General features: G+C 37.7%; 1 protein-coding gene across 9 annotated transcripts in view; it reads left to right on the top strand.

Annotated features, from left to right (window-relative positions):
- ptk2aa (protein tyrosine kinase 2aa) overlaps positions 1-14,472 on the top strand; it is a 68,854-nt gene that overhangs the window by 52,362 nt on the left and 2,020 nt on the right. For 5 of the 9 annotated variants that reach the window (XM_042434741.1, XM_042434746.1, XM_042434744.1 and 2 more), the window contains 12 exons: positions 204-408; positions 1,095-1,206; positions 1,294-1,368; positions 4,438-4,527; positions 5,252-5,356; positions 9,725-9,787; positions 10,330-10,369; positions 11,276-11,379; positions 11,872-11,880; positions 13,143-13,298; positions 13,433-13,513; positions 14,297-14,382. In XM_042434741.1, the coding sequence (XP_042290675.1) occupies positions 204-408; positions 1,095-1,206; positions 1,294-1,368; positions 4,438-4,527; positions 5,252-5,356; positions 9,725-9,787; positions 10,330-10,369; positions 11,276-11,379; positions 11,872-11,880; positions 13,143-13,298; positions 13,433-13,513; positions 14,297-14,382 (1,126 nt within the window). The remainder of the gene's footprint in view (positions 1-203; positions 409-1,094; positions 1,207-1,293; positions 1,369-4,437; positions 4,528-5,251; positions 5,357-9,724; positions 9,788-10,329; positions 10,370-11,275; positions 11,380-11,871; positions 11,881-13,142; positions 13,299-13,432; positions 13,514-14,296; positions 14,383-14,472) is intronic. The other 4 variants (XM_042434748.1, XM_042434750.1, XM_042434749.1 and 1 more) reach the window with 1 other exon arrangement.

The raw sequence follows: 14,472 nt of genomic DNA, 5'->3' as shown, positions 1-14,472 counted from the left end.
GTGTCTGTTGGTTACTGAAAAAATAGCTTTACATCATCTGAGAAATGGTTTTTTACTCTACTAGTAGCAGAGTTTCATATTATTTGTTTTCCTCTCATTCAAGTGTCTGAACCATTATTTTTTATTCTAGGTGATGTTTTTGTTTGTCATTAATCTTTCTGTCTTGAACAACTCCGTCCGTTTGCTTCTGTGTCTCGGTGTAGGTGTGTGTATGTGGGAGATCTTGATGTACGGCATCAAACCCTTCCAGGGTGTGAAGAACAACGACGTGATTGGCAGGATAGAGAACGGCGAGCGACTGGCGATGCCTCCCCAGTGTCCGCCCACCCTTTACAGTTTGATGACCAAATGTTGGTCATATGACCCCAGCAAGCGGCCGCGATTCACTGAACTCAAAACACAACTCAGGTAATTAAGAGTGTATGTACTTATGTGCTGAATATAATTCACATTAAAGACCATTATATACAATAAAAGAGCTCAGTGCAAAGTGAATACTGCTACAATTATCAGGGTTAGGAGTTTGATTTCTGTTATAATGCATGTAATATTTTGTTTATCTTTAAAGTTGTCATGCATAATACATATATATATATACCACCACAGATGTTGCGGTTATGTGGCTTACATTTATCCACATTGCCAAAGTCTATATTATTCATTGTATAAACTGTAATTCAAATGTGATAATTGATAAATTGTAATAGGGATTAAAATTGCCCAATGTAAGATCAAGAGAAGTGGCAGTTATTTCAGTACTTATTTTAGTACGATTAACAACAGTCATTTTGTTTACTGTGTGATTTCACATATATGAACAGAACTTCCTTCTGATTATTGTCATATGAATCTTCCTTTAATATGATTTGTCCAACCATATGGTGTAATTACCATACACAAATCAGCCCAGCCTTTATTTGAATCTTTCATTCAAGCTAGTTTTTCTCCAATTGAAGAAGAATTTTCCCACAAATTTAAATGCCCCCAATCATAAAGATATTGCTAGTTCTCCTCACTGTCCAAAAAAGATCTGCTTGATTTATTTCCACCTTGACCACCTATTAAGATGATTCCTTTATGTTAAACTTGTGTAGTACCATACTGGAGGAAGAGAAGCTTCAACAAGAGGAGAGACTTCGAATGGAGATGAGGAGACAAGTCACTGTGTCCTGGGACTCTGGAGGGTCTGATGAAGCACCGCCTAAAGTAAGACTGAATGACTTTGTATCGACTCACTTCTCCTGTATTACGCTTTTTATAAACAGAGACAAACTGTTCTCTTTCTGTTTCTAGCCCAGTAGACCAGGTTACCCGAGTCCTCGCTCCAGTGAAGGCTTCTTCACCAGCCCCCAACACAACCACTTCCCGGTAAACACACACACACACACAGAGCTTCAGCAGTGAGGAAACTGTGCTCTTCTGTTCTTGCTCATCCACCGTGGCCACAGCAGTTTTTTCCTCTGGCTTCCAGAGATTTTGGTGGCAAAAGCAGGACTGGAAAACGTAGAAATTTGGGACTTTTTAAAGCTGAAGTGTGGGACTTTTGTCTCCCCCTTCTGGCAATGAGAATAATTACAAAAACACTGTCAACACGTGCTTACGTCATAGGCTCCACCGTAGCCTACTCTGTCACTACTGTTGCGGCTGTAAAACGGTGTGTAAATTGTTCTGAGCGTCACACAACCCCCGCAAAATGACTTGTTTCACTATCAGAATTTGATCCATTCGGTCTGATCACATTTGGAAAGTCTAGAGGAGCTGCACAATTAAATTATAAAGTTCGCAGAGAGCTAACTGGAAGTTAGCCAGCTTGGCCAGCGGAAGTCTATGTTCATGCATTCATCTGGCCAGCACGGGAATGTCAAACCCGCCACCCGATGAAAAACTCTGGTATACTGTGAAATACAGAGAGATTTACCTGGCGGTGATGGGCTTAATCAGCATTGTGTGAACTCGTTTGGCGAGGGCTTGAATGAAACGGACGTTCATTTATATAGAAAAGTTCCGCAATGCAGGTTTAAGAAGAAATAAACTGTAACCTATTCAGAAACAAATAAAGTGAAACACCATTCATTTAGGAAGTGTATTATAATATTAGGAATATTCAGATCATTTTAAAAATATTTGATTTGAATAAAGTTCAAAAAAAAAAAAAAAAATTGATTTGTCACTTAAGGGGCAGTTTGAGGAAAGCAAGTTTGCAAACAAAGTACACACATAAATTTCATTCATACACATAAAGACTATCTGAAAATACAAATATGACAATATTAGAAAGAGTTGAAATACACAAAATTAATGGCAACAGTATCCAGGCACAAAGCACATTTATCAGTCTATAAACATGATAAACATGCAACTTCTTGTACTGTGGCTGTTCACATGTCTAATGGCACAAATATGCAGTAAATTGCTGGATATTAGATTCCCAAGGACAGTCAGTGTCTTTCATAATTTATGATAAACATCTGAAACAAACAATTTCCTTATCAGGTTATTATCGCTGCAAGGGGACAGAAAGTATTCATCAAATTCCACACAGATCAAGGCCAAAATATACATACCGTTACTCAACTCAAAAGTTTTCAGATCATACCATGTCCACTTTTATACTTTGATGCAAAGAAAAATCATCTTGATAATGCAGAAAAACCTCTCACTGACTCAGTTCCTTAAATCTAGCAAAGACCGGAAACAAGAAAAGTATTAAGTCATAACTGTGTAAAAATGTTGTTTTCAAGAAAGATGCAATAAGCACTAATGTTAAAAGACACATTTTCATTCCACAGTATTGGAAAAATCTAATCAGGTTCTATAAATCACATTTTTAACCCTTTAAAAATGATCTCAGTCTCTTAAATTTCCATTTTACTGGTAGAGTGCTGGATTAACTCAGAAGGAGGACGGACGGGCAGCGTGTGCTGCTCATGTCAGGAAGAGAAATGTGAAGGAAGAGAAAATGAGAGAGACTTTCACTGCAGTTATTCCTCTCCTCATAAACCGTGCAGACAGCAGGCATTTCCTGTAGCTCTGAAAGCCGCTCACACACACACACACACACACACATACACACACACACACACACACACACACACACACACACACACACACACACATACACACACATACACACACACACACACACACACACACACACACACACACACACACACACACACACACACACACACAAATCAAAGCCACTCTCCAGCTCTTACAGCAATAAGCTGCTCTCTCTCTCTCTCTCTCTTGTCCTTATATGGATTGTATAATTTTAACTGCTATTTAAGTCAAACTTGATCATATCACAAGTTAGAATAACATCTTTATATTTTGGTAGCACATGTTACACACCAGACAGAGTGCAGCTGAAGTGCTCTTTAAACTCTGAGCCAGATTATGGATTGTTATTATCAGTGTTATGTCTCCTGTAAGTTTTAGTGGGATTAGTGTTATTTCATAATCAGTCCTTAAGTATTCAGTTTGATTCTACTATGATTCACTGACTTCCTTTGTGCCTGTTTGAAGTTTGTATTTATCTTCAACTCTGCTGTTTATAATCAGTTTTACACATTAGAACATTTACAGAATCTTTTTTTTTCACAATTTCTTTTTAGTAATCCAATTAAGAAAAGTGAGGGATTTGATGTATTCATTTAGTGAAGTCAGGGATTAAAAAGATCATTTTACACAGTTGCTATTTATATATACATATGTATTACAAGCTTGTTTGTATTTCACAAAATGTTTTATTTTCATCCTGATTCCATTCAATTGTGTTTTTATAAGTTGTAGTTTCAAAACTAGACAATTATTATTCTAGAGCTGCAACTAATAATTATTTTCATTATTGATTGATCTGCAGATTATTTTCTCAGTTATGCGATGGTGAAAAATGTCCGTCATAGTTTCCTAAAGTTCGGTGTGACATCTTCAAGTCGCCCGCTTCGTTCAAGCAACAATCAAAATTCAAAGATATTCAGTTTACTATCACATAAGACTACTGAAACCAGCAAATCCTCACAGATGACAAGCTGGAATCAGGGATTGTTTGACATTTTTGCTTTAAGAATGACTGAAACAATGAATCGATTATCAAAATAATTGCCTTTTTTTTTCCTTTTTTTTTGTCAGTCGGCTAATCATTGCAGCTTGATATTATTAATATTTATATATTATTTTTGGAACTAAAAAACAATATTATCAAACCAGGAAACAACTAAGTTAAATTTTACATATATTTTATACTATTTAAGCCTAAACATCAGGAGTTTTTTGCTTCTTGTTCATATTTTCACACCTTTTTCTTGGTTTTTTCAATCATAGCAAACAGTTCTTATGCAGTGTTTTAGAAATACTAAGCAAAAAACAAGAACAAAAAACAAATTTTCTCTCTTTCTTTTTACCGTAATTATTTATTTTTCTCTCCACCTCCAGCCGTCAGCCATTGGTGGCAGCTACCCTCCCACTGATTCCTGGAATCAGCACAGACCTGAACCTTCTCCCCTGTGGAGCCCGAACATGGAGGTACATACACACATTCGACTAGGGAAAACCTGCCGCAATTTCATCTACTATGTTTTTTTCCATGAAGTGGTGAGAGCAGACCTTTTCATATTTTCTGTCACATCTCAACTGCTCAACTCAAATCCTGATCCATTAGTGGACCACATGTGCCACAATGTGCTTCAGTTTTCTGTCGAGCTTTCACCTCACTGCAGGCTGCATCCAGCTTCACTTGAAAAAAAAAACAAAAACACAAGAATTAAACGATCAAGAAAAGAAAATTAGTCATTCAGTACCTGAATACAGTCTGTGGATGACGGCTGAGTAGTATGACTGTGTTTAAAATGTGTTTAAAGCTAAAACAAACCAAGTCTCAACTTTCATACACATTTGTATAATTTGCTTTTCATTTTCAATAAACATAGCAGGTTTCTTTACAGTAGTGAGACGCTTGAACTTCAACCATATGGTGAAGTTGTTTTTTCAAGCAGACCGCTGTGTGCTCTGACCAGAGGAACAAAGTAACAGGAGTCAGAAAAACATCTACTTGATCTCTACAATCATTTTTATTAGCCTACGCTCAAGCTCCGTCAGAGTGGCTCACTTTAAGATGATTATGGTAATCATGTTGCTGTGCTGAACTTCCAAATAAATGACTTTTGAATTTATAATGTAGCATGACTGAATGTTAAAAAGTGTATGGGCAATGTATACTTAAGCACCAGTGTTTCCTTTTTTTTTACAGGAAACTGGATGTGTCGGCCAGGCTCTAATGGAGGAGAGACTGATGATGCAGCAACAACAGATGGAGGACGACCAGCGGTGGCTGGAGCAGGAGGAGAGCTTTATGGTAACACACACACACACATGTGCAAAAACACACAAATATATTTATACACAAGCAAGTCTTGTCAGTTTTTATCTCTTGACTGTTGACATATTATGAGTTAAACCTTCTCTAGTAATAAATAGATCCTTATCTACTATCAAAGTGATATCCAAAAGCAGTCAAGTTAGAGTACATATGTTTGTTACTCACACAATCTGCACTGAAATATTAAAACTTAAAACCTAACACACAATGTTACATGAAAAACAAACCTATAATCATGCACAAAATGTAAAAAAAAAGCATACAGTTGAAACTCTGATTGAGGACATCTGAGAAGGAAGGAAAACAAAAACATTAGGGATCCAAATTACTGTAAATTGTACAGGTTGTCATGGCCAACAAGAGCTGAAACTACCCGTCGATTAATTGATTTGTTGATTTACAGAAAATTAATCTGCAACAATCTCTAAAAAAAAAAAAAAAAAAAAGACTGAGTCTGAAAAGGATTTTTAAAGTCTCTAAAAGTCTCTGGTTCCAGCTTCCTGAATTAGAGGATTTGCTGCTTTTCTGTTTTATATAATCGTAAACTGAATATATGAGTTTTGGACTGTTGATCAGAAAAAACAGTACAGTTAAAGATGTTACATTTGACCCTTGGAAAATATGATGGACATTTTTCTTTACAGACCAAACAATTAACCAGTTCATCTGTAATGAAATCAATTGCATGAAGCATAACACATATTTCAGATCTGCTTCATTAGCTTGATGTGGAAATAAAATGCTGCATTAGTTCCGCAGTTTCCACTTTGTAAAGCCTTTTTATGTGTATTGTTGTTGTTGCCAGATGAGCTGCAGAATATCTTTTTCAGATCTTTGAACTGGCTCGGTTGTGTTTGATTTATCTCATCAGACACTCAAACATTCCCGAAATGAGCCAAAATCACTACTTCTGCAAAACAAGTCTGTTTTTCTTCTCTCTTCAGGTTAGGTTGTTTTTCCTCTTGCCTGGATGTGCTGTTTTCATTTTTAAGCTACGTGTAGGAGAGCTGAAAGACAGAAATAGGAGGAAAACACAGAGACAGGGATGAAGAGAAAAAAAAACCTTATGATGATTAATAGGGAGTGATGTCACCTCTCTTTGTCTATTATCCTTCGTTCTTATATATTTTGTCAGATGTCACGTTTGAAACACATTTATTCCTTTTACAGAACAGGAAATCTCACTGAATGCTGATGTCGTATCTTATTTGGAAACCCAAGGGCCTAGTTTTTTATGGACCGTATGTTTACTTGATTTGCCAGTTGCTCTCTGCAACCACCTTCACAAACCTTTAGACAATGGACAAGACACTAAAACAGCTGATATACACAAGAAAGTCAGAGTAGAAGATTAGCAAAGTTTTAGAAATTGAAAGCCAACTATGTATCACTGACGATCAGTAATGACATTCAGCTGATTTAACCACAAAGACAACTTGTATGTGCATTACTTTTGATGGCAGTGTGGTTTATGAACTCTCTGCTGTGTATTTAGCTATAGATGGTCGTCTCCTGTCAAGGAATTTGTGACAATTACAATCTCAGAGTGCAGACACATTTACAAAGAATTTTGTTGAAAGTTTTACAGCATTGGTGTTGGTTTGGAGTATTCAAACACACATGGCCTAATATTTCTGAACGGTTTGGTTTTAAAAAGAGCTTTAAATCTTTATCTCTGCCAGGAACCCTTGAGTAACAACTTACAGAACAGCTGTAAAACCCTCAGAGAGAAAATGGCACTGAAATTATCTTAAATAACAGACAACTTTACGTTAAGGGAATCCTGTAAGTTGAACGTATCCAGTTATGTTGGACACGAGTGTGAATTTCAGGCCTCGTATTTATCAAACTGCTAAAAGTGAGGTTTTGGACATGAGCAAAAGTAACAAGAAAAAATTCTTCACTTTTATTCCGACTGGCAAACTTAGTAGAAAAAGCTATTCATTACATTTCTTTTGACTTTAACTCTTAAACTTAAGAGAGCTGCAGAAGTCTCTTTAGCTGCTTTAGAGCAGAATGTCGGGGTCCTAGATGTCTGCAATACAGAGACCGACATATTTTGCAGTGAGGATACAGTCTAGTATTTGTCGTTATGTTATCTGAAGCTTAGAAAAGGGTCATTTTATCTTTCTATTGGCAGCTGCTGCATTTTTGTAAGCTGTTATCCATCTGTAAATATATCAGAAGGTTAATAAATTGCTACAGAAGATATTAAAGTTTTGAAACTAACAACTATCACTTACAAAAATGTTCAATTGGATATGCTTACGCAGAGTAACATTGCTGAGAAAATGAAAGAATTTCTTTATCAGAATCAACAATTTTGCAGATGTTGGGTGAATCGTTGTGTCTGATTGGCTATCACTACTCTGAGTATACATAATAAAACTTAATAATAAACTTTATCTGTAGAGAACCTTTCATACAAAATGCAGCTCAAAGTGCTTCACATGAAAACGATTTTAAAAAAAAACAAATGTTAAAGAGACAAAAAACAAATGATGTGATCATTTGGCTGTATGTCATCTTAGTCTTAGTGTTCACTTTTAACAAGTGGTCGGGGGCATTATGTTTTCGGGTTGTCCGTCCCATTCTCATGAACACAATATCTCAGGAATGCCATGAGAGAATTTCTTAAAATTTGGCGCAAACGTCCACTTGGACTCAAGGATTAAGTGATTGGTTAAAGGTCACTGTGACCTCACAAAACACATTTTTGGTCACAACTCAAGAATTCATCTGCTAATTATGACAAAGTTTCCCACAAATGTGGCTTGTGAAAAGTGGTGATATTTTATATCCAAAAGGTCAAAGGTCAACTTCACTATGAAATCATTATGTTCTGCAAAAACACTTTTCTGGACATTAGTCAACGTCATAACTCAGGAGCAGAAGGAGAGATTGTGACCATATTTGACATTACCAGGCACCCCCGTTATTTGTTTTTATGAGGAAGGAAAGAGGCAAGTAGGATTTTAGCCTTTTAGACAAATGAAGGATGGATCAAACAAAATGAAACCTAGTCCAAACACAAACTGGAAAAAAGTAGTGAAACCTGGTGAAATATCCAAGTGAACTTTAAGATAAATGAAAGGAGGATCAACAGAAGCATAAAAGCAACCAGAGAGAAGTAAAGTAACGCCTGAAAAGAAAGGGATGGAAGTTAGTGAGGAGGAACAAGAGCGGAGGACAGAAGGAGGGAGAAAGGAAGTGGGATTGGCAAGAGCAACGGAGAGGGTGGAACGAGCGAGGAGTCACCCATCAGAGAGAGAGAGAGAGAGAGGGAGAGAGGGGAAGAGAGAGAGATGCAGAGAGATGGAAAGAGTGGGAGGGAGAGAGACGGAGAGGAGAGTGAGGCGGCTTGATCTTTTCTTGCCAGGATTTTTGTCTCTGTGGCTTATTGGAGCTTTTCCTCCTCTGGAAAAACTTTCTCTTATTTTCTGCTTCTTTTACCTCCCCAATCCATTCTCCCTCTGACTTCTTTTCCCTTTTTCAGATCATTTCTCGTTCCCTGCACCGTCTTCTTAGTTTTCTGTCCGTCCTTCCCTCTTATGTTTTTATCCATCTCCCTCTCTGCATGATTTAAGACTCTCTTTGCTTTCCATCTCTCTCTCTCTCTCTCATACTTTCTGCCCCTATCTCTGCCCTTCTTTCGATGGCCTCCACTCTCTGCTTTCCTCCTCCCGTCTTCTTCAGCCTCTATTCTCCCAGGATGCATCTCTTCAAGGCATGCTTCACCAAAACGGTATTGAAAAAGAGAAAGAGAGAGAGGGGAGTCATGCTGGGTTTTAGTGGTGCAGCTGTTGGGCTAAATGGCGTGAACAAAGTCTGCAGTCATTACAAGTCATCTGTGTGAAGAGGATTGTGTTTTATTGCTTGGTTACTGATTGTTTGCTTGTTTTGGGTTGTTTAGATAGAAATATGACGAGCAGCTGCAGGTGGCAGTCATCGGTGGAAATTACTTTTCTGCAACATAATTTTGCTGGTTAAATAATGCATGTTTCTGTTGAAATTTTGGCGTTGAAAGATAAATTGTTTTAGCTGCTTTGCAAAGGTTTTTAATTGCTTTAACCTGCAGGTTAAATTCTATCAACTCTTAGCTGATTGTTGTTTGGTTTTTCATATTTTTTTGGTCCGTCTGTGAACGCCCCATGCTCTTTTTTAAATTGTGATTCTTGATAAACGGTTAATGAATATACGCTACCTTATATCATTAATAGACTAGAACTACCTGGAGCAACATGCATAACATTTTACAGCAATGAATTGCTCAAAAACATATGCTTAATTTTGGTATTAACATAATTTGTTTCCATTAAAATGATCTTTGTCTCTTCCCTGCAGAAGGCAGAGCCCAGAAACAGCAGAGGAAGCATCGACAGAGAGGACGGCACGCTCCAAGCACCGGTCAGTCAATGTTTGTTGGTGTTAATGTTAAACGTAGATCGTTAATCCGCTACCGACTCAGTTTTGTTGAGCTGCCATAAAGATGGAGTGACTTTTTTTAATCGCAAGAACACAAAAACTGATGGAGAGGGGAAGCTAAAGGTAAAACAGAGGTGAAGTGTAGTTTGAGAAATGCTGCAGTGCTAACAAGAGAGTGAAAGGAGAGGAAATGAGGGAAGAGGAGGATAAAAGTAGCAGAGTGAGACATCATAGCAAAAGAGGAGAAAGTCAAAAAAAAAAAAAAAATGAAAGAGGGAGGCGGAGGGAAAGCACTCAGTCTAGCTGACAGAAATACTTTCTCTCCTTCTCCCAGCCTCTTTATTTCCTCTCTGTCTGTCTGTCTGAGTGCCAGGGAGGGTTCTGCCTACACACCAACCACATGACCACAGAGAGGCTCATGGGAACTTTAGAGGAACAGCAGAGGAACTGTTGAAAGTTTGATATAACTTTAAAAAAATTTGCCCACCGTTAAACTGCTTGTTTGTGTGTTTGTCCACGCACAGGGTGGAAGCCAACATATCTACCAGCCTGTCGGAAAACCAGGTGAGAAAACATTCATACTGAAATCCTCCAAATCAGCAGTGGTGGAAGAAGTACGCAGATTCTTAATGTGAAAGCAATAATTTATGCTGTTGCTTCTATTATTAGATTTTTGTAATTTGTATTTTTTTTATTGTCTTTTTTGGGGGGCTGATATTCCCATATTCTTCATCTGACTGGATTTGTTGTAACCTAAATTTGATAAATAATAAAACACAAAGAAAAAACACAAAAAACTGTAAATCTTGAATTAAAGATTTTAAGTAAAAGTACAGAAGTATTGTCAGCAGAATGTATTTAAAGTGTCAAAAGTGAAAGTACTACTTATACATAATTTCCCTTTTCAAATAGTTATAATATCGTATACTGTAGCTACTATATTACATTATTAAATTATTATTGATGCCTTAACCTGTAAGCATGGAGCTAATCATAAGTACTACATCACTACTATGTCTCTACTTTTTGTATGTCTTAATGTGCAAGTAACCACAGTAAAAACAACAGTATAGCTGTCAAATAATACAGCTGTAAGTGAAAAATACCACTTTAAGTGAGATTTACTGCAAGTAGAAGTTACTCACAGTTGTGCTTAAGTGCAGAACTTGAATACATGTACTTTCTTCTTCTTCGTTATTAATGATTTGCTCTCACATATAGCGTTATTGATCACTGACATTTTGACATGTGCAGTATATCAGAAATATAGTATAAATAGTTTGTCAAGGAATAATATTAAGAACATACTAGTAAATGTACTGAGTCATGTACTTTTTACTACTGCATTCCAGTATGAATTGCCTCGTAGCTATTAGCATGCATCCTACTTAGCTTATTGATGATACTAATATACTTATTTACTTTTGCTATTTACTTTATTTATTTATTTGTTTGTTTATTTATTTTCAGAACACGTGGCTCCTCCCAAAAAGCCACCCCGCCCCGGCGCTCCCAGTCACCTAGGCAACCTGGCCAGTCTCTGCCCAGTGGACAGCTACAACGAGGGCGTCAAGGTATAAACTCACATGTAAAAATACACAAAATCAAAAAAAAAAAAAAGTACACAAGAACACATCAAGGCTTATCAGCAGTTTATCCCCGAAATGTTTATTCTCTGGTTTGAAATGGTCAGATGTTGCTGATTTAAGATGTTTTTGATGTTTCAGTCGTTTCCACTGTGGCGTATAGAGTTCAAAACTGTGCACTGTGCTGATGGTTTGCATGCTATGACATGTCATGCCTTGCCTGGTGGTTGGCTTTTGGGCTAATGTGCTGTCCCCTCTTCTCTCCCCCTCCTCTACTTCCTCTCCCCCCCTCTGTCATTAACATCCATCCATCCTGAACGTTTCCTCGTCACCTCGTTACTCTTTATCCTGCTTTTCTGACCTGTCACTCTGCATCCATCCACCCATCAAACTCTTTCTCTTCCTTGCACCACCTGCACACTCCAATCCCCCTCTTCAATCTCTCCCCTCTCCTCCTCCTCCTCCTGAACCTCCTCATAGCCGTGGAGGGTAAGCTGATCTTTGTGTGTGTTTCTGTTATCAGTAGAGATACAGTAGTTAGCTAATAGTTACCATCACTGTCATGTGCAGAGAAACTTTATCCTTCTGAATCTAAGTCACGTTTTTCTTCACCAGAGACTGAATAAAATTCTGCTTTTGGCATGTTGGAAAAACAAGACAATAAAAACAATGTTCCACCATTTTCTTGTCCAAAGAAATGGATACTTACAATTTAATGAGCCATTTTTATTTTGTGCAAAAGTGTCTCTGGTAAGGAAAAAAAAAAAGAGGAATAATGCCAACGTGACCATAAATGTTTTATGTCAGATCAGTAGAAGCATAGTAGACTGATTACTTTGTGTGATAAAATAGTTCCCATCATTAGCTACTGTAGTTGTAGGTTTGATGCAGAAGAAACTGTCATTAACTGGAGAAGCTGTAATATTTATTTCAGACATCAGACAGTCTTGTTCTGGCTTTGTCTGAGAGTTGTTTTCACTCACAAGCCGACATTTAATGCAAGAAAAGTGAATTTAAATTCAAATCAAGCCTTATACTTTATCAGGATTCTTTGAGTCATGCTTAGTTTCAGTAATTGCTGCACCACAAAATTTTAAAATGTTTTGATCAGTAGCTTAAAGTTGAATCGACCGGGTAGTTTTGCGAACATCATTATAACCTGCATGAAGTGATTTTGAACATCTACGTGGCAGAAATTCCCCAAAACAAACCCACATTAGCCCAGACCTGATGAACCATGTTATGTCTCTATCTACCTTTTTAATCCTTCAGCAGAAAGTCAGAACTGAAGAGTTGGGTGTTAATTCTCGTTTGATATGATGCTGAAACATTCTGATTTAACATATAAAACACGTCACTTCATGCAGGTTTAACTTGAGTCTGTCACTAAACAACTAACCCCGTCTGTCCTGCCATCACACCGCACTAACAGTCCAACTCTCTCACAGTAGAACAGTTGAGCTCTAGTATGTAGCTAGAAATGCATGTAGACAGATAACAAGCAGAGGTCCACATGAAATTTAGAAGTCCTGTATGTTTTTTTTGTTTTGTTGTTAGATTCTGCCACCCAGTGTTGTGTCCGTGTAACTACAATCACATTGGTTAAGAAAAAAAAATGTTGCTCTTTGTTAAAAGTCCAGCTTTGCACATTTCATGTTAAACTTTACAAAAACAGATGATGAGAAAGTGAATACATTCTGAACAACAGATTTACTGCCTTGTTCTAATTTTTGGTCTTCTCGTCGGTCCAGTTGCAACCGCAGGAGATCAGCCCGCCCCCCACCGCCAACCTAGATCGCTCTAACGACAAAGTGTACGAGAACGTGACAGGACTGGTTAAATCTGTGATCGAGATGTCCAACAGGATTCAGCCTGCAGCTCCAGAGGAGTATGTCCCCATGGTGAAGGTAGGATTCACAGACAGGACGTTAATGGACCTCAGGAGCTTTTAGTCTCCATATTTAAAAGTTTTGAGACACAAGTATAAGATGCATCATTCACAGATTTTAACATTGATGAGACATTTGGATGTGTTTGGTAGGAGGTGGGTCTGGCGCTGAGGACTCTGCTAGCGACAGTGGATGAGACGATTCCTGTGCTGCCAGCCAGCACACACAGAGAGGTAAACACACACACACACACACACACAGAGTTAAGATACAAAACACCATTTTATGTTCTTTAAGGCAAAACATGGAAAACAACCTTCAAAATATCTGACTGCTGTATCAATATATATAGTTCCCAGCTCTTTAAACAATATTTAAATCAGCTGTTTTAGCTTTGGGGAAGATGTGGGTGTGAGTATAAGTAACCTCGTTAATCTGGGCCTTGAGAAAAGATGCTGTCTTGTTGGATCATGGGTAGTGTGGTAGCCAGGGTTTTCAGAAAAAGAAGTGTATCAGGACTCCTACTTGAAAAAGTTTGATGGAGAGAGAGAGACAGAGTTGTCTAGAACGGACTTGACTCTCCTAACTTGAGCAACATTAAAAGTCCTGCACAGGTGTTTCCACTTATTCTGGCTCATTAGACGTCCGCTCAGGTTGAAGTTTAATGGAGCTCTGCTGAAATTACATGAGACCATCAAACTTCTTGAACCAGTAAGAATGATAATTATTTAACTGGTCAATTAAGCAGAGTCTGTACACAGACAAACACAGTGAGTCCTTAGACGAGGTCTAATCAGCCAAACAAATGAAAACACTTGTGCAGGTGAACTGTGGAGGTTTCTAGTGGCTCAGAAGCTGCTGATAATGTTTTATATAATCTATTTATGTCAAAGTTTCTTTTACGTTCTTCAAAAAATAGGTTAAATTTGCATCTTTCTGAACTGAACTGATCAGTGGGGTTAACTTTGTAGTTTTGAATTTGTAATGTGACAGATTTTATTTGTCATGTCTCTCAGATTGAAATGGCCCAGAAGTTGTTGAATTCAGATCTGGCAGAGTTGATAGCGAAGATGAAACTGGCCCAACAATACGTCATGACGAGGTGGGTATAAATACACTGATATGTTTTTAACAGATACATCATGTTTTATTTTAACACGCAATGGTCACGTGACTGTTTTCTGTGTTCTGG

Source organism: Thunnus maccoyii, chromosome 15 (assembly GCF_910596095.1).
Source record: "Thunnus maccoyii chromosome 15, fThuMac1.1, whole genome shotgun sequence".
Lineage (NCBI taxonomy): Eukaryota > Metazoa > Chordata > Actinopteri > Scombriformes > Scombridae > Thunnus > Thunnus maccoyii.
Note: the sequence above shows the minus strand (reverse complement) of the source record. Positions and strands in the feature narration are given on the sequence as shown.